This window comes from Populus alba, chromosome 1 (genome assembly GCF_005239225.2).
Source record: "Populus alba chromosome 1, ASM523922v2, whole genome shotgun sequence".
In the NCBI taxonomy this organism is placed as follows: Eukaryota; Viridiplantae; Streptophyta; class Magnoliopsida; order Malpighiales; family Salicaceae; genus Populus; species Populus alba.
The window spans coordinates 27,624,258-27,642,112 of record NC_133284.1 but is presented as its reverse complement, the minus strand read 5'-3'; the positions used below and the strand labels follow the sequence as shown (position 1 = coordinate 27,642,112).

General features: G+C 37.4%; 2 protein-coding genes across 2 annotated transcripts; one reads left to right on the top strand and one right to left on the bottom strand.

The window, feature by feature from the left end:
* Positions 1 to 30: 30 nt before the first annotated feature.
* On the bottom strand, positions 31 to 1,221 carry LOC118045625 (protein VACUOLELESS GAMETOPHYTES-like). Its single transcript, XM_035054303.2, has one exon. The coding sequence runs from the start codon at positions 875 to 877 to the stop codon at positions 305 to 307; it is 573 nt and encodes a 190-aa protein (XP_034910194.1). The 5' UTR covers positions 878 to 1,221; the 3' UTR covers positions 31 to 304.
* An 8,444-nt stretch (positions 1,222 to 9,665) lies between these two features.
* Positions 9,666 to 15,344, top strand: LOC118045623 (uncharacterized). Its single transcript, XM_035054300.2, has 7 exons — positions 9,666 to 10,320; positions 10,774 to 10,820; positions 10,932 to 10,977; positions 12,501 to 12,578; positions 13,652 to 13,738; positions 13,915 to 13,994; positions 14,794 to 15,344. Exons 1-7 carry the CDS (start codon positions 9,742 to 9,744, stop codon positions 14,900 to 14,902), a joined length of 1,026 nt encoding a protein of 341 aa, XP_034910191.1. The 5' UTR covers positions 9,666 to 9,741; the 3' UTR covers positions 14,903 to 15,344.
* Positions 15,345 to 17,855: the final 2,511 nt, after the last annotated feature.

The window sequence follows — 17,855 nt, the reverse complement described above, 5'->3', positions numbered from 1 at the left end:
AACTATTTCATTTGCAATGGTCAACATGGGTTGAGGGACTGATGACACATGAGATATATTCAGGATGGATATTTTTATTTTACATGGTTTTTGTGAACTTTCTTTGGATCATAAGCCACAAAATGTAAATCATTCATTCGAAGCTAGAAAATAAGGAAAAAACCAATCAAATAAATATCAAGCCAAATATGTAAAGGGTTAATAAAGATAAGCACGGAACAATCCAAGCACATCAACAAAAATGCTGAGGCAGCAGCAGCTTCTAGTTTTCAAGCATGATCTAGAGCTTCCTTTTGGCTTCTCTTCAACACTCAGCCGGAGTTGTGCAATGGAGGTCAGTACCATAATCGCAATCCAGACAGTAGTAGACCCAGCTGGTCTGAGAAACTTCTTTCCTGCAGACATCACAGGTGAAGACTAGGCCCTCCTTGTCCAGAAAATTAGTGGAATACAAAAGAGTAAGTGGGTGGTTGTGGTCTACATGCTTCATGGTTTTGGGCAAGAAAGCACACCCAACATGGAAGTTGAATTGGCAAGTAGCGCAATGATAAGCAAAAGAAGTACCATAATCACCACAAGCATTACAAGTGAACTTGGAATCATCGCCAGGAGGGGAAGAAAGAAGGACAAGTAAATGTTGAGGGTGAGAGGTGTGTTCGAGCTCTCGCGGCAGTTCAAAGCAGGACTTGTGAAGGAAGAAATCGCATGTGGACTTTGTGCACTTGTAAGCAGAACCTGAAAGGTCTAGCTCACAACCTGAACAAATAATTTCCTCTTCTTCTTTCACATCAACCGGACGTAATGGATGGGAATGGCTGAAATGCTTCACACAAGGACGCAGAGAGTTCTTGCGACTGATCAATGGTTTTGCTGCCATTATATCTCTCCTCTTTTCTGAAGGTTACCTTCTGATATATGATCCATCATTCACAAACCTATGTATATATGGTGGTTGGAGGAGAGTAAGCAAGTTATTTCTTTCTCGGTTTGCTTTGTTGATCTCTAGGCATACATTTAAGATCCCTTTAATGGATGCACCTTTTTTTAATTTCCAAGTCCTCTTTTTAATTTCCTTTTCCTTCTAGGTCTGCCACCATTTTAAGCCAAGCAATTTGAGGCTCAAACATTAGTTTATAATAATTTGTAAGTTCTTAGCTGGCTTTCATTTTTCTTTGAGTTGACTCCCCTGAAATTGAGCTTGCACCTTTACAGTGGACACGTTCCTTCAAGAATATCTGACCAAAACTTAATGCATGAAATCTTAGAATACTGCCATTATTTCGAAAGAAAAATGTATTGATCTGCAATCCAGCTTTTTTGCTTGTAAAGGAAATAAGATTGATGCGATCCTATCTCTCTCTCTTCATGTCAGAACAAATAGAATGTATTAAATCCAGTAATTTCGCAGGGGGGGGGGTATAAAAAAATGTTTGCCCTCTCTACATAATTAATTAAAAAAATTCTAATTTAGTTAAAAGAATTGAGATGGAAAATTATCACTTGATAAATATTCTCTGAGTATTAAATGAAAGAACTATTTTAATTTAAAAATCTATTAAGTGATTTTTAAAATGATTTAACTCTTTAGCAACATCAATATCTCACCTTTTCACGTAGTATTGAATATCAAGAAATTTATATGGCGCCAACAAAGCAAAATGAAAAGGAGAAAGAGAAAAGAGAGCAAAGATTGACAAATGAAAGAATAAAGAAAGCGTAATCGATCAGAAATGAAGTTAATTCCTATACATCACTGACCAAGAAAGGAATCAAAACACTTAGGCTTAGGCAAAGAAAATATAAAGAATTTTACTTAGACTCTCTAAGTAGAGGAAAGCATCAATATTATTCTTCAAGTGGATACGAATATGTTTCATTCAAGTTTCTCTTGGTGTATAAACTATATGTTTTGTTATGCTTCAGGTAACATAATTTTGTTTTTTAATGTAAAAAAATATTAAAGTGTTGTTAATGGTTTTTTTATATATAAAAAATTAAATCATACAAGAATTAACCTTATTAATTTAACGCGTTCTAAGACAAGCTAGATTATTATTAAAAATATAGCTTGATTAAGAAACTCACAAAGATATCTTTTTTTTTTTAATATTAAAACAATAAAGATTTTAATGTAAAGAAATATTAAGGTGTTGTTAATAGTTTTCTTGTAAAAAAATAAATAAATTGTATGAGAAGTTGAGAACTATGTTAGAGAATAATATAAATCATATTCTAGGACCTCACCTAACAGCTTAAGCTTTTGGGTTGAGATGGTTCTTTGACATTGTATCAGAGCTTTAATGACCAAGCGGTCACGAGTTCGAATCTCACCATCCCTATTTATTTGATAAAAATTAAGCACAAGATAATGTGGGCCTGTGCAAGTTTCAAGCCCAAAGGGCTTTCACTTGAGGGGGTGTGTTATAGAATAATATAAATCATATCCTGGGACCTCACCTAACAGCTTAAGCTTTTGGGTTAAGATGGTTCTTTGACAAACTAACCCTATTAACTTGACGGGTTCTAAGACAATCTGGATAATTATTAAAAATATAGTTCGACTAAGAAATTCACAACGATATCTTTTTTTTTCTTAATATTGAAGCAATGAAATATTGGATTAACTCAGGTTATTTGTGATAATTTGTCAAATCTGTAACTCGAGTTATGAGATCATGATAATCTCATATAAAGAAAAACTAAAATAAATTATGAAGTCCAGTTTCTAATTAACCAAATGTTAAAGCATGTAATTGAAAAAAAAAAACACGAGTTAACTTGCCAAAATCTATAACTTGGGTCGTGAGACTAAGATAACCCCATAAAAAATAAATTAAAATAAATTATAAATCTTAATTTCCAAACAACTCAATGTTGAAGGTTGGAATTGAAAAAAAAAAAATAATTAAAATAAGAACACAAAAGAACGACTTGAGTCAACTCGGTTTAACAAACGAAACTCATGAGACCGAAATAACCTCGTATAAAGTAAGTAAGAAAATGATTCGAGTCGACTTTGGTTAACCTGCCAAACTTGCAACCTAGATTATGAGACTAAGATAACCCTATATAAAACAAATCGAAATACATTATAAAGCCTAATTCCAAATAAACTTGTTCTTGAAAAATAAAATTGAAAAAAAAATTAATATAGAAAAAGGACACGACAAAAGAGCTCAATCTAAATGTTTCATGGATCTACCTCATTAACTTGTAAAACTTGTGATCCGGATCATGAGATCGAGATAACCTCTTAGAAAATAAACCAAAACAAATCATAAAACTTAATTCCTAGTCAACAAAATGTTGAAAGATAAAGTTGAAAAAAAAAACTAATAAAAAACAAAGAAAAAAAATCATATCAATCCACCAAACTCGTGATAAGGGTTATGAGAATTAAATAACCACATGGAAGGCACACTGCAACAAATCATAAAGTTTGATATTCAATAAATCAAATATTAAATGATAAAATTTTAAAAAACATACTATTGCAATGAATAGTATTTTATAAGATGTTGCATAATAAAATCACCATCTCTTTTAGTTTTTGTTACCTGGCTATTTGAGTCGTGCTCGCTATGGGTCATATAATTTTTAAGAAAAAAAATATATGAATATGCATGTTTTTTCAATATGTTTTTGGATACAAAAAGTTCTTAATCATAACCTGAAATGATTATACATGTATTTAATTAAATAAATTAATATTTAATAAAAATATAACTAAGATTAAGATATTTAATCTTGTAACACAGGTCTTGTATTTAGTTATGTTTAATAACTTTTTTTTTAAATAGATTTTTTTGTTTAATTAAATAATTATTTGTGCCAATAAAAGGTAAAAAAAAAATGATAATAAAAGCAAATTAAAAGGAAAAAAAACTGATTAACAAAAAAAATTGAATAAAACTATATAAAATTATGAAGACAATTACCAAACAATCCAATATTAAATAGTAAAATTTAAAGTTTTAAAAACAAAATAAAACCTGAACCAACCCGCTAAATCGGTGACATTGAGCACAGGATTGCCATAGCACCATCGAAAGTTTAATACTGCATTCCTTCACTATCTAAAACTGCATCAAGTCAGCGTTGGTTGTGCGTATGTGTATCACAGAAGAAATTACTCTTTTCGTGTTCCTGATCTTAGAGTCTGCTCAAAGACTCTGTTGCTGATGCTCTGCATGTCTACTGGCAGGGAGGGCTGCCTCATACTCTGTTTAGGATTTGAATTTGTCATTCGTAAGGAGCTGTGTTTCTTAATTTTGTGGTGGTAAAGCTTCAAGCATCGCAGCAAGCTTGCTGCCTCTTGTAAACACGTATATTGATTTATCCTTGTTTTGAAAAGCTTTGTTGTCTTTCTTTGTTTCACTTCTCTGATCATCTTCGACGAATCATCTCCTATGCTCAAGTTATAAATTGATGATACGTTAATGTCAAGGTGATGGTTGGTACTTCAAATGAGTTTCAGAAGGGCACAGGGTCAGCATGCTCATGCACCTTGTACCACTATAACTGTATTCGACATGAATCTGATCTTCCACCGTTCCTCTTCTTTCCCGTTGAGTCTCCGTATACACACGGCAGTTTTCTCAAGGGAAGGGAAAATTGAAGCAGTTTAGTGGCCGAGAGAGGTGGCGGTGGATCCAGATCCCTGTTAGGTATATTGCCAATTATGTGGCTGCCTATGTCAAAGAAGATGGCTGCCATGTGAGAGTCAAAGAGGGCTGCTGGTGCAGCCACCATTGTTGACAAATGGTAACACCCATGTGCAGCTGCTGGAAAATGAAGAAGAGAAGCCACCATTCCTGCCTATAAATAGGCACTAAGTGTAGAGAGCAAAATGAGAGAGTTGTGAGTGCAATAGAGAGGAAGAGAGAAAGAGGAGCTGCTGCCATGGGCAGCAGCCCTGCTGCCATTGCAGCAATGAGTGAGTTGAGTGAGTGGATGTAATCCTCCTCCTCCATGTATTTATTGTATCCTTTCTCTAATCTCTAAATAATATTGTCTCTCCCGTGGATGTAGGCGGTTTTGCCGAACCACGTTAAATATTGTGTCTCAGTGTGCTTACCCCTCCGTTGAGCAATAATCAGTTCATCACCGGTCGCCGGATTCCGCACAACAATTGGTATCAGAGCATATGGTTAAAGTGGTGTTTGATTTTTGCTCAAAAATGCAAGTTGTCAAAATTGTGTTTTGACCATACCACTGTGTAGAGGAGGACGAGACGAAGCCACTGGTGAAAACCGCGTCAAAATCGGACGCCGGACATGGCCACACGCGCCGTCACGCGCAGACGAAGAGACTGGCCACGCGCGCAGACGCGCGCCACGCGTCACACGCGTCTTCTTCGCCCGGATGGGCTGACCTGACCTGAATACCAGACGACCCGACCCACGTGGCTGACCCGGATAAGGATGACGTCATCATGACGTATTTTGTGACGTCATCATGCACAGTAAGCATGACCCAAGATGACATCAGCATGATGTATTGGTGACGTCAGCAAACACAGTCAGCATGCCATGCCAGCAGACACGTCAGCACAGTGGGACCCACATGCCATGTCATCAGCCGCGAGCCGAGCCACGCCGAGATGAGTTGAGCCGAGCCGAATTGGAACTGAGCCGAGCCGCGAGCCGAGGGATAGGATCCAGTGTAGCTGATCCTACGTGCAACCGGATCTGAGATTGAATCTGAGCCGTTGATCAGGCCAGAATTGTTTTGATCAAATCTTAGCCGTCTGAAGTGCGATTTGGACGATTCAAGACATGTTTCCAACTAATTTGATCATTCCGGATGCAATGGTACGGTCCGATCGTTGAGATTCGAGACCGAAAATGGCAGTGGTGAATTATTGAAGAGAGATTGCCCGATCAGGAGGCATCTGAGGGTCATCATGGTGGTCGATGGAGAAGAAGAAGAAGAAGGTGCACATGTTTACCCAATTACATGTGCTAAATTGTTAAATGGAAAAATGTAATGCCTTGATGGAAGGCAAAATTGGGACACTCAGGACACCCGAGATGTGGACGATTTGAGGTGTAGAGTGGAAATTGATGAAGACCAATCTTGACGAATCTAAACACTAGTAGTCTCGCTAGATGTTGAGAAATCATGTATTAAACCTGTATATCCCAGATCACCTGTAAAGGAAAGCCGCAACAAAGCTAGCAAATGGTTGTATATACGAAGAGACAATACGATGGATAGATATGGCCTAAGAAGTTCTGTCTAGGAGATTGGGTTTTAAGCGGGACCGTTGTGACCCCTCCAATCTTTCCTGGGAACTTGCTTAGTGGAAGGATTATCCATACGGTACTATTTTCGTATATATAGCAGTTTGTAATGAAACGGTTGAAGACTAGCAGGATGACGGCACAAAGAAACAGTTGGGTTCCGCATGATCAAGGATCTAATGGAGTGGTGATTTCTCCAAAGAAGGCAGATTCAGTGACTGTGATTTCTCGAGGGGAGAATTGATGAAGACCCTGATAATGGAAGAGAAATACAGCAAAGGAATGAAGATTGGCACCCTATTTTGACTTGGACAGGTGTTGTGACAGGATGAGCTGCTGTCAAACATAAGCAAGGAATAGGGAGAAATCTGGAGAACAGAAATTGCACGAGGGCACACGGAGATTGTGCAAGAGTACCCGAGGGATCCAACAAGGTACTGAAATGAGACAACAGGTGCAAGGAGAAGAAGTGTTCCCAGATAAAGCTCAGAGCAGAGACTGTTAAAGTTTGTACAACAGGAAGTCTTTTATGCTCTTGATGAAGACAACAGGCGAAGACCTTTCCAATGCATGCAAGGATGGAAAGAGAGCTGTTGCAGAGGCACCTAATTGAGGGGGTGCAAATGCCTATGATAAAAGGCGAAGACACCAAAGAGAAGTGGTGTAGGTGGAGCTGTCAAGCAGAAAGGCATAGAAGCTCCAAACATAGAAATCGAGGTGGAGGATTGCGAGGAGTATACCACAACTTTCTCTTTCTATGTAGTCAGTGGCAGTAATCTCTCCCAAGTCCACATGGTGGTAGAGAATCTTGGAGCCACTGGAGTCATCCCCAATGAAGGAGGATGAGACCGCCCCATGACAGCGGGCGGAGACACCTTAGAGAGAAGGTGTGAGGGCTATGAAATGAGCCCAAGATCAGGTCGCCCAAGACAACGGGCGTAGACACCTCAGATGGAAGGTGTGGGCCACGATGTGAGCCCAGTTCAAACCGCCGCATGACGACGAGCGGAGACACCTCATGAGAAGGTGTGAGGGCCAGGATAGGAGCCCAAGTTCAGAACACCCCAGAGCCGATGTGATGGCTAGATATAAGTGGACAGATGGATAGCCAATGAAGTGGCTATGATGAGTATGAAGACAAATGCAGAATTGACTTTCATGGATATTGCCCCTATGCTAAAGATCAATGAGCTAGAAGACATTTGCCTTGGACAATAAGTGGATAACTTGTGGAGCATTAAGACGCGACTGCTATGAAGGAGTAAAGGGCATGCGCAGGTTCCGGGAACGAGTTGACTCTTGTCAAGGTGGTGAGCTCGGTAATGACATTGTAATACTCAGAGTATGGAGATAAATATGGATCAACCTTTAATGGGCTGCCCCCATGGTTAAAGGTGGAGAGCTACCTGGACTCTTACGACTAAGAGCGAGAGACTCATGGAGAAGTAAGGCGTGGTTCCTAGGGTGGAACAGAGGGCAGGCACAACTCCTGGATGAGTAGACTCTTGGAAGAGTGGTGAGCTTGTGATCATATTGAGATACTCAAATAATGACTGTCGCACTTGGAATATCCGTTTGAGGGGGTGTTGTAAGCCTTGGTGTAAGGCTTGATGAATCATTCCGGACCGAGCATGGATGATACGCTCGAAGGGGAATGTTGTGTCCCAGAGACAAGCGTTAACACTCTTCAGATGTGAAGTGGCAGACCATCTGGTTGTAGTGATCCTTTTGTGTGAGAAAAGGTGTGCTTTGGTGACTCTGGTGATTGAAAGGTTTGGCGAGTACCTGTAAACTTGGCCACAGAAGCTCTCAGAATGGTAAGCTTGGAAGAGCTGCAAGATGCAAGCTTGTGCTGAAGAAGCAAGCGGACAATTGCCCCACATGAATGGCAAAGGGGGTGATTGTTAGGTATATTGCCAATTATGTGGCTGCCTATGTCAAAGAAGATGGCTGCCATGTGAGAGTCAAAGAGGGCTGCTGGTGCAGCCACCATTGTTGACAAATGGTAACACCCATGTGCAGCTGCTGGAAAATGAAGAAGAGAAGCCACCATTCCTGCCTATAAATAGGCACTAAGTGTAGAGAGCAAAATGAGAGAGTTGTGAGTGCAATAGAGAGGAAGAGAGAAAGAGGAGCTGCTGCCATTGCAGCAATGAGTGAGTGGATGTAATCCTCCTCCTCCATGTATTTATTGTATCCTTTCTCTAATCTCTAAATAATATTGTCTCTCCCGTGGATGTAGGCAGTTTTGCCGAACCACGTAAAATATTGTGTCTCAGTGTGCTTACCTCTCCGTTGAGCAATAATCAGTTCATCACCGGTCGCCGGATTCCGCACAACAATCCCAGCTAAGGCAATAAGGAAAGCTCGTGTTCACAGAGAGACGAATTCTGGTGCGTGCCGGATTCTTTTCCAGTAGTTCTTTGCTTGCATGTTGTGAATTTGTAAATGTTGACTGAATTCTTTTGATTTGATCTCTTATCGCTTTTCATCAATAAAGAAATAATAACAGAAGGAAGAAGACAATGCCATCTGTGAGAGCAAGTTTGATGGCATTGATCTTGGCAGTGCATTTTGACGTGGGGAACGGTACTGCTTGAATGCTTTAACAAGCACACCTGGTTATATATATTGCTCCCATGGCTTCTACTGCAAGATTCAGGTCACAGCAGTATTTTCATTATCTGCATCCTTTCCAAAAACCTGCAGCATTACTGTATTCAAGTGCCTTCTGGGTGTACAGAACACGCATGCTTCTGAAGTTATTTCTTCATTTGTGAATGGAGGGCAGAACAAGGAAACAATTTCTCATCAAGTTTAAATCCGAACACGTATAATCTTGATTCTTATATCAGAACAAAGAACAAGTCACTTAATTTCTAGCTAGAAAACAAGGATCTCTAGCTACTTCCAAATTGTGTGGAATGAAAAGGAGAGATTTCTCTTTAAAAACGAGTAGCTCATGTCATCAAGTTCTTCCATCTTCGTAGCTCTGTTCAGGGCTGCAAACGTAGCGGCTAAGCTTTGCTCGCCAAAAAGCTCGGATCGAACTCAGTTGTTAAGATATAAAGAGGTTTTGTGAGTCTGTTTTAAAGCTTGCTGTATAAACGAGTTGAGTTTGAGCTTTGCTAAGCTTTAACTCATTAGGGTCCATCAGATGACTCAATTAAGCTTGTGGATTAGTGCAAGCTTAATTAAAAAGCTGTAAATAAGACTTATTTTTTTTTAATTTTTTTTTACCCAACCTAATTTCAGTCATGAATCGATGTGCAGGATAAGTGAGTTTCAAAAAGTATAGTTTGGGCCTGCTTGTAGTAGACTCAGATCTAAGTGATAACTCTCTAGGAAATTTAATGGTATTCAAACTGTAATTATTAGATAATTATAATATAAAATAGAGATAAACACAGTAACCAATCAAGATTAGAATAGTCTCTTTTTTATATCCAACTCCAACGAAGCGCACCGTTCCTTTTCAATTTCAATTTTCAAAAAAATGACGACAACTAAAAACACAGAGAAACCCTCCAATTTCCCCGCCACCATGACCACAGCCACTCCTAACTCAACCGCCGCCGCTGCCGGCACAACCCGCCCCTTCACCCCCACCACAACAACCCCACCGAGGCCCCAATCACCATTCCAAATCCACCACCAACACATCTACCCAGTAATCAGACCTCAAACCCAAACCCCAAATCCACTAATACCTCCCAATCATCAAGGTGTTCTCTACCCAGTTGCCTCCTCCGGTCGTGGGTTCATTCCCAGACCTGTTCGCCCCCAACAAGATCAGACCCCAGCAAACCAAGGCGCGTACCATCCACGCGGAGCTGGGGTTGCTTACAGGCCCCATACTCCTACTGCAGGCGTTGGGTCCCCGAGTTCACGGTCTCATCCAAATCCTCAACAATTGGGGGATCTTCATCATCTTCATAATGTGCAGCAGCAGCATTTGATGATGAGCAGGCAGCACCCTACTCATTTGCAGCATCACAATTATGTTGGTCTTGGTCTCGGTGTCGGCTCTGTAGCTGCTCCTATAAAGGGAATTCCGGTCACCGGCCAACTCAAGGTTTATCTTTATATTTTTTTTTGGTAAAAAACGATATGGGTTTTCTCTTATTTGGATTTTTATGCTCATCGTTTGCAGAATTATTAAAGATTTAAGTTTAATCTTGGTCTCGAATTCGAATTGTTTGCACTAATGTGAACATGTAGGATTATTATTGTTGATGTAGAACGTGGGATTTCAAGAATTGGTTAACTTTGAATGGAAGGATTTTACCTTGTAAGCGTTGAGTCGAGATTTTGATGCAATTGAATGACTGGTATCTTTTTGTTTATGTTTCTTGCGTAACAGCAGTGTTGAGTGATTTTATGCATAGCTGCTGCATTTATGTCTTGCTAGAAACTTATTGATTGTCAAAAGTATTCTTGTATAGACCCAAAATTTACCTTCCCCTGATATTGTCCTTATTGATTGTATCGTGCATCTTTAGTTTATTGCTTGTTTTATTTCTTTTAGGTTGCTCCATCTCCGGTTTCCGATTCAAATGGCTATAAAAATTTGAGGTGATTCTTTTTTGTTAAGTTAATGTTATTGGGTTATGCTTTATGGCATTTTGCCTTTCACAGCACATATGGGCAAGCAGTAACATTTAAAGTTTTTTCTTGTGTTTGCAGGGATAGAAGCAGAGATGACAATCTTATGGTGGTTAGAGATCGAAAAGTAAGAAAACCTCATTTCTTTTCATGGAACTTGGAGCATTTGTTACAAATACTTTACTATATGTGTAAATTCAGATAAATATTTTGCAAATATACATGTATTGATTTGAGAGATCACTCTCATCTCCAAATAGTCTTGTTGATTCTTAGCTGAGCACGATTTGCATGTTTGTTAAGCAAGTAATGCATATATCAACATCATGGTTCTTGTTACTTTTCGAAGTTCATAATGTTAGATTACCTAAAGCAATAGCCTTAAATTGCTGCAGTTTTTTAGATATTTAATGATTGTTGATTATTTATAGAACATACCTGAGGGTTAGCTGATGCAGTCTAGTGATCTAAACTTGACTCTGGGTGCATGCTTAAGCAAGGGACAAAAGGAGATATTCAATCCAAGCTGTATTTGGTAGAATAAAGGCTTAGACTATTTGTTATGGGAGTTGGTTTAAGTTTTTCAGGTTGTTTTTAGTTTCAGAAGAGGCTGCTTCTAGTTGACAAATATGTAATTTTTCTGATTGCTGGAAATGTTGGTGCTAGTTAGTCATTAAAGAAGGGGACTTGTTATCTTTCTTAGGCATCTGAATCGAAGTCCCATTAGGATTAGTAATAACTCCATCCTATATAAACTTGTAGTCTTTCAATCTCAGTATGGCAGATTTATTATGAAGGAAGTGCTGCCTTTTTGCTTGATGTATGGAGAGTGTGATCCTTTCATTAAGGAGTGATTAGTTAAACCCTAGGGATGACGCGTAGGTTCATATTCAAGGAATGATTACTACTGGTTTGAGGTTAGTAGTTTATATTCTGTTTTTCTTTCACTTTCTGTTTCTTTCAGACCTGTCTAAAGCCCGAAAACACCTATTATAAACCTTAAACTCTAGTTTCTGCCAATTACAAACTGTCCCATAGAACTAGTCCTGCATCATCAGCTTCTGCAAGTTGAATTTGAGGGCCATAAGAACATGTAGAAGTATCATAGTGTAGCTTTAGTTTGTCTGCTTGTGTAAGGTTTTATATATTTGTGATACAAAATGGAGCAAAATAAGGATTTTCATCAAAACAAGTCATCGGTTTTTCTTGCTATAATGAGTTTTGAAAACTATTTGGTCCATGGACCATCATTGAGAGGTAGTGGGTGCCAATATAATATAGGAGACAGCATTAAAATGATTCTGATTTGCCAAGGTGGCCCTTGGCCCTGTTTCTCTTGACAGAGTTCCTTCTCTCAAAGCAATTTTTTTCTACCTCCCTTTGTTGAGTTAGAGATGTCCTAGGTACACAATGAATTCTTTATGTTAATTGGTATGCTTAGACCTCCTACTGCTATACAAAATAGGAGGTGCTCCCTGCTCCTCAGACTAATAGAAAATTATATTAACTGATCATTATTATTTAATAAGACAAGGTAGTTTCCTTTATGGAATGTCTGTGGAGATTCTGTAGATTAGTGCTATGCTACTAAAGTTGAATCTTTGTGATGACATCATATTGCTGTTACTTACCGATGTGTTTTGTCTGTAGGTAAGAATATCTGATGGAGCTCCTCTTTATTCTCTTTGCCGATCATGGTTGAGAAATGGATTTCCTGAGGAAAGCGAGGTTTGCATTACACTTTTGTTGGGATTACCATTTTGCATGTTCTGAGAAAATGCCATATTTTTAAAGTATTTTTCCAAGACACTCTTAGTTAATTAATCCCTAACAACTTTTAATATGCTGTTTTACTGCGAGCCAGTGACAAGAGAAACTCCTTTGCTGCTTTAGGTGTATCTTTTATTTTTGTGCCTTTAGGTGTGTCTTTTACTTTATGCCTGGTCTTCACCATCAAGAACAATACATAATATCCACAGTCAAATAAAATTACTAGTCTTATATGTTAGAACCTCAAAATCAGTTTTTTGTGGCATCAGCTATCACCACCTGGTTGCATGGAAACCATTTTGAGCTGGATATAAGCTAGTTTTCCAGTTCTCTTATCATTTTCTTTTTGGTTGATATGAGTTTCTTTCTTAAGCATGTGTCACTTATTGACATTTGTTTCTCATGAATAGTACTCCACATTGGTATACATAGAACAGAAGACATGGGAAGATGTTTAAATTATGAACCCTAATGACTGGTTGGACTTTAAAAATTGTGCACTTCACTTTCCAAAATTGTTTTTTATCCTCATTTGTGTTTTTTTCTCTCTGCAAACAAAATCAGGATACTGATATACATGCTCAAACATACTTGTGGTTGTTTATCACTTTGTGAACCATGTCGGTCTTACAAAGCATAGACCACGTGCATGCTTACTGATGCAGGACAAGGGTTTAATAATTGATAGAAGTTGAAGAATTCCCTATAGAAGAGAGTAAATCCCTACAAAGAGGGCTAATATGAAAGAAAACATCGAGGAGAGCTGGAAGAAAGTAGAATGAAACAGTACTCAACTTCCAAGTCTGAATACATTGCAATAGGAGGTTTAGATATAGACAGTAAGAAACCCTAGTAGTCTAATTCAAATAGAAAACAAGAATCCTAATAAAATATCATCTTTTGTTATAAAACTAATAAAATTTCCTAATTAAATATAAAAAGCTAAATTACTAATAATTACATAAAAACCCTTCATTCTATACTGGAAGACTTAGATTATTCTTCTCTTATTTCTGTTATGAATTGGGTAGGTTCACTATGGAGATAGTGTAAAGCCTCTTCCAAGACCTCTTTTGCCAAAGGAGGAAAGTGAAGAAGAAGTTGAAAAGGAGAAGAAGGTTGGTCTTCTGATTACTCATCTCTCATATACTACATCATTTAATTACTCATTTGCTGTCTTTTTGTAGTCTTACTGGCTTCTGTGCACTGCTATCAATATATATTATCAAGTTGGCCATTAAACAAGACATCTTTGCATTTATGTTCCCCTCCTTTTTCCCGTGTTTACTTTCAGGATGAGGACCCTGTCGATCATTTATCAGCAGCAGAACTCCTAAAGAGACATATTAAGCATGCTAAAAAAGTTAGAGCACGGTAAGTTCCTCTGAACTTATTGTTCCATCTTTGATCTTTGTTGAATTGCTGGATTCTTTTATTGTATGAGGCTGGGGATGCCATTGCTTGAAAAGAAAAATCGTATCTTCCAAAATAAATTGATAGCTTGAGTTGTTTAACACATCGACCAAATAAAGTTGTCTTGATCCTAAGTTCATGAACCAATAATTATGGTTGCTGGTCCTAGTTCTAGTTCCATTTAGGGATAATTACAAAATACTTCCTATAGTTTGATCTAAATTTCATTTTCCCTCTACTTTTATAAATTACACTTTATATCCTGGATCAAACAAAATGCATTGTTGAGGATGTAAAATGCTATTGAAAGTGTAAACTACAAGATGGAAAGTGTAATTTATAAAAGTACACAGGGAAAGTGAAATTCAGATCAAACTATAAGAGGGTTTTTGTAATTATCCCTTCCATTTATATTGCTTAGCAAGGTATTTGAAAAGAAAAACACTTAACTTTCTCAACAAAGGCTTAAGTGATCTTTTAGTTGACTGCTCTCAAGGAAGTTTTAATATTCTTTGGTTTACCATGGTTAGATTCTCAGAAGTTGGCCGATACCATCCATTGGCTGCCATTTTCTTTAATTGTTTAATCAGCATTTCAACGTTTATGGCATTTTATATTCCCTAAGAAGGATCGTTTTGTATATTACTTCCTCCAAGATGGTTCAGGATTTCCTGATCCTCCCAAGCAAGCAGGTTTTCAGTGTGGTTGCTTAAGCATACTATGCAAATGATGACAAACACTTACTGTTTTTGCGTTGTAGGTTAAGGGAAGGGCGATTAAAACGAATTGCAAGATACAAAAGTAGGCTTGCTTTACTCCTCCCTCCACAGGTAGAACAGTTTAGAAATGATACTCCTGCGGAGAACTGACCGACCCATACTGCACAACGAGACATTTTACATATTATTGCACCCTCCCATTGAATCTCAGTAAATACACAACAGTTTTCTTGAGAGAAGGGAAAATTGAAGCACTTAAGTGGCGGAGAGTGGTGACCCAGATCCCAGCAAAGGCAATATAAAAAGATTAGAAACGCAATATCCCCTTGGGACAGCTAAAAAGACATGAATTTTATTTCTCCTTGGGCTGGAAAGAGTTATCAGAAATGTAATATTTCCCCTGAATGGTTATATTCATTGTTGCCTCATTTCCAATCGATCGTTGTAAATTGCGTTTGGTGGTTTGTTTCATGAAAACAAACATGTTCTTCAACTGTGTTCCGTGTGTTCTGATGAACTATATTAATATCTGTGCCTTTTAAGAAAAAAAACTTAAAAGAATATTGCAAGCTATGAGATCGTGATTTTAATACGGGATGCTTTACTAAATATAATGGCTTGTGTGTATGTTTTGGAAATTTTCTTGTTTTTTTTCTCGATGTTTTGTATTAGCAAACTCTATTCTCCTGAACTAAAAGTACCATGTTGATTATTGAGTTTCTCTTTGGTCTCGCAGCCATTGACGGACGATGGGCCTCTACAAGCACTCCTACCCCTCTACAAGCACTCCTACCCCCATGAAAAATTATAGGCTGTGGCCTGGTAACATAAAAGGAGCTGTTAAATTCGCTTGAAGTGATAATCCAAGAAATGTTAATAATGTGTAGAAGCATATAGGTATGTACTTTTCAATATCAAATCTATGCATGTATGCATCTACTAAGCATTGAAATCCCATACATTGGCCATCATACTACTCTTATATAGCATTGAAATCCCCCAAGTACGTGGCCCTTTTCACAAAAAACTGATTTTTTTTTTATTATATTTATGAGAAAAAAAAAAAAAAACACTTTAAAATACCACCATTACCATAATATCAAATACCTCTTTAATGTCTAGAACACAAATATCATGTATTTTTGCACACAATCATAACGTGTGTTTTTTGAATTTGAGCCATGTTTAAAGATGTTTGCACGAGAAAAAAACACAAATTACTGGGAAGAAAAGATCTCGTGGCCATGAGATTAAGCACTCAAGAATTGACTTGTTGCAATTATTTTGTATGAACATAATTAGTTTTGACAAAATCAACATGATTACATGCAATACACGTAAGAAAGATAAATCAACACGATTCAACCCACATGAATTCAAGTCAATAGCCAAAGTTTTGAATCTTGGGGAGCATCACACATGGTGTATCAAACATGTTATACCTCCATTATTGAAACTAAAAACATTATTTCTCATTTTGGTCCAACCCATGATGATCAAATCTCATGGTAATTGGCCCTTTGAATAAATCTAGAAATTAACATCATCGACTGGCCTCTCCCATTATAGTGTTGCAATTATGACCTTAGGAGCTAGGAGTTAATTATGTACATGTTGTTTGTTGTCATTACTCCTTTGTCATTTGAAGGATTCTGAGTATTTTTCTAATTTGAACGGTCCATTGAATTTTCTTACAACTTGGTCTTGTGGAGTCATGACTAGCTAGCCGACCAAACTATCATTTGGACTCTTGATATATTTCTTTTTACTAAAAATCTGACTCTCAGGACTCCGTCAGCCATAGAGAAATTAAAAAAAAAAAAAAAACTAGGCAACTAGATGGCTCAATGGATCGTTGGAAAAATCTGAAGGCACCACTTTTTTCATAGATACTGAGTGTTTTAGCATGGAATCCGATCCATTCATGGTTTAATTAGTTGTTTTATTTATGGAATCCAGCCATGGTCTCAAACCATTACCGACGATGCTATAGCATCATCCACTTTAGCTGGTTGGAAGATTTTCTGTGATTATTGTTGATTTAAAATCTACCAGTTTCAAAAGGTTGTGTAGCTATTAATTACTGATTATTGTTGAACAACTAGAATAACTTGGGATTTTTCATGTTTACAAGTACTCTTGTGAATCTTTTTCTTGTATTTTTGGTTGAAAGGTCATTGAATTTATGGCTTTCTAGATGTTTTATGTATTCAACCTTTTCTTTTTTATTAGGGTGTTGAAAAAATCCAAGAGTTTTTAAAACCCAAAGAAAAAACACCTTTACAAAAAACACTTGTAAAGGCTTTACTATAATACACACACAAGAAATCCCTTTATATCAGTTATTTTAGAATTCAATTCCGGTCGAGTTTTAAATTAAATTAAATTAAGTGAGAATTAATCTGAAAAAATCTGATTGATTCAGTATAATATGTATTTTAATATATATATTAAAACAATAACAATTTTGATTTACCTGATTTTGTTTAGCTGCGAGGCGACTTCAATAACTTTGAGAAATAAGCAAATGGGAATCAAAGTTGGTAAAAAGTCACAAAGCCTCACCAAGAGCCATCCCAAAAGGCAGAGCACAAAACGCACCAAAATTCCTACGAGACAATTCCATCAATCTTGTCATGATATATAATAATTATAAACTTATCATAACAATAATCATCATACTTACAATGACTTCACCCAACTACTCCCATTAATTAATCTTTTCTTAAAATTGTTTTAGTCTTTAATGACCTATGTTCTTACTTCACCTTAATTACTTTTAAGATAATCATTTTTATTTCGAGTGCAGGGATTCGACGGATAAGAATGAGGGGTTTGAAAGGATTCACAGAGTCAAAAAGTATTTTCTTTTTTGCAGATTTCAACGCCTTGCATGTTTTGCCTTTAACATCCCGCATATCATTGCCTTTTGCGTGTCCAACATGGAAGCATTGCGCCATCCCCTGCGGCGGCCTCTGGTGGCACTGCTACTGTTCCATTTTAATTTGATTTTTCCTTTAAATAAATAGTTAGTCTTTTAGAAATTCTGAAATGTATAGGATAGAAAAGAAATCTTGAACATCCACTAGTGAGCATGGTCTTC

Bases quoted from the DNA above. Each gene is read 5' to 3' on its own strand.
- LOC118045625 (XM_035054303.2), bottom strand. From the start codon at position 877: ATGGCAGCAAAACCATTGATCAGTCGCAAGAACTCTCTGCGTCCTTGT.
- LOC118045623 (XM_035054300.2), top strand. From the start codon at position 9,742: ATGACGACAACTAAAAACACAGAGAAACCCTCCAATTTCCCCGCCACC. The intron at 10,321-10,773 runs GTTTATCTTTAT...TATTTCTTTTAG, and splicing joins CGGTCACCGGCCAACTCAAG to GTTGCTCCATCTCCGGTTTC. The intron at 13,739-13,914 runs GTTGGTCTTCTG...GTTTACTTTCAG, and splicing joins AAGTTGAAAAGGAGAAGAAG to GATGAGGACCCTGTCGATCA.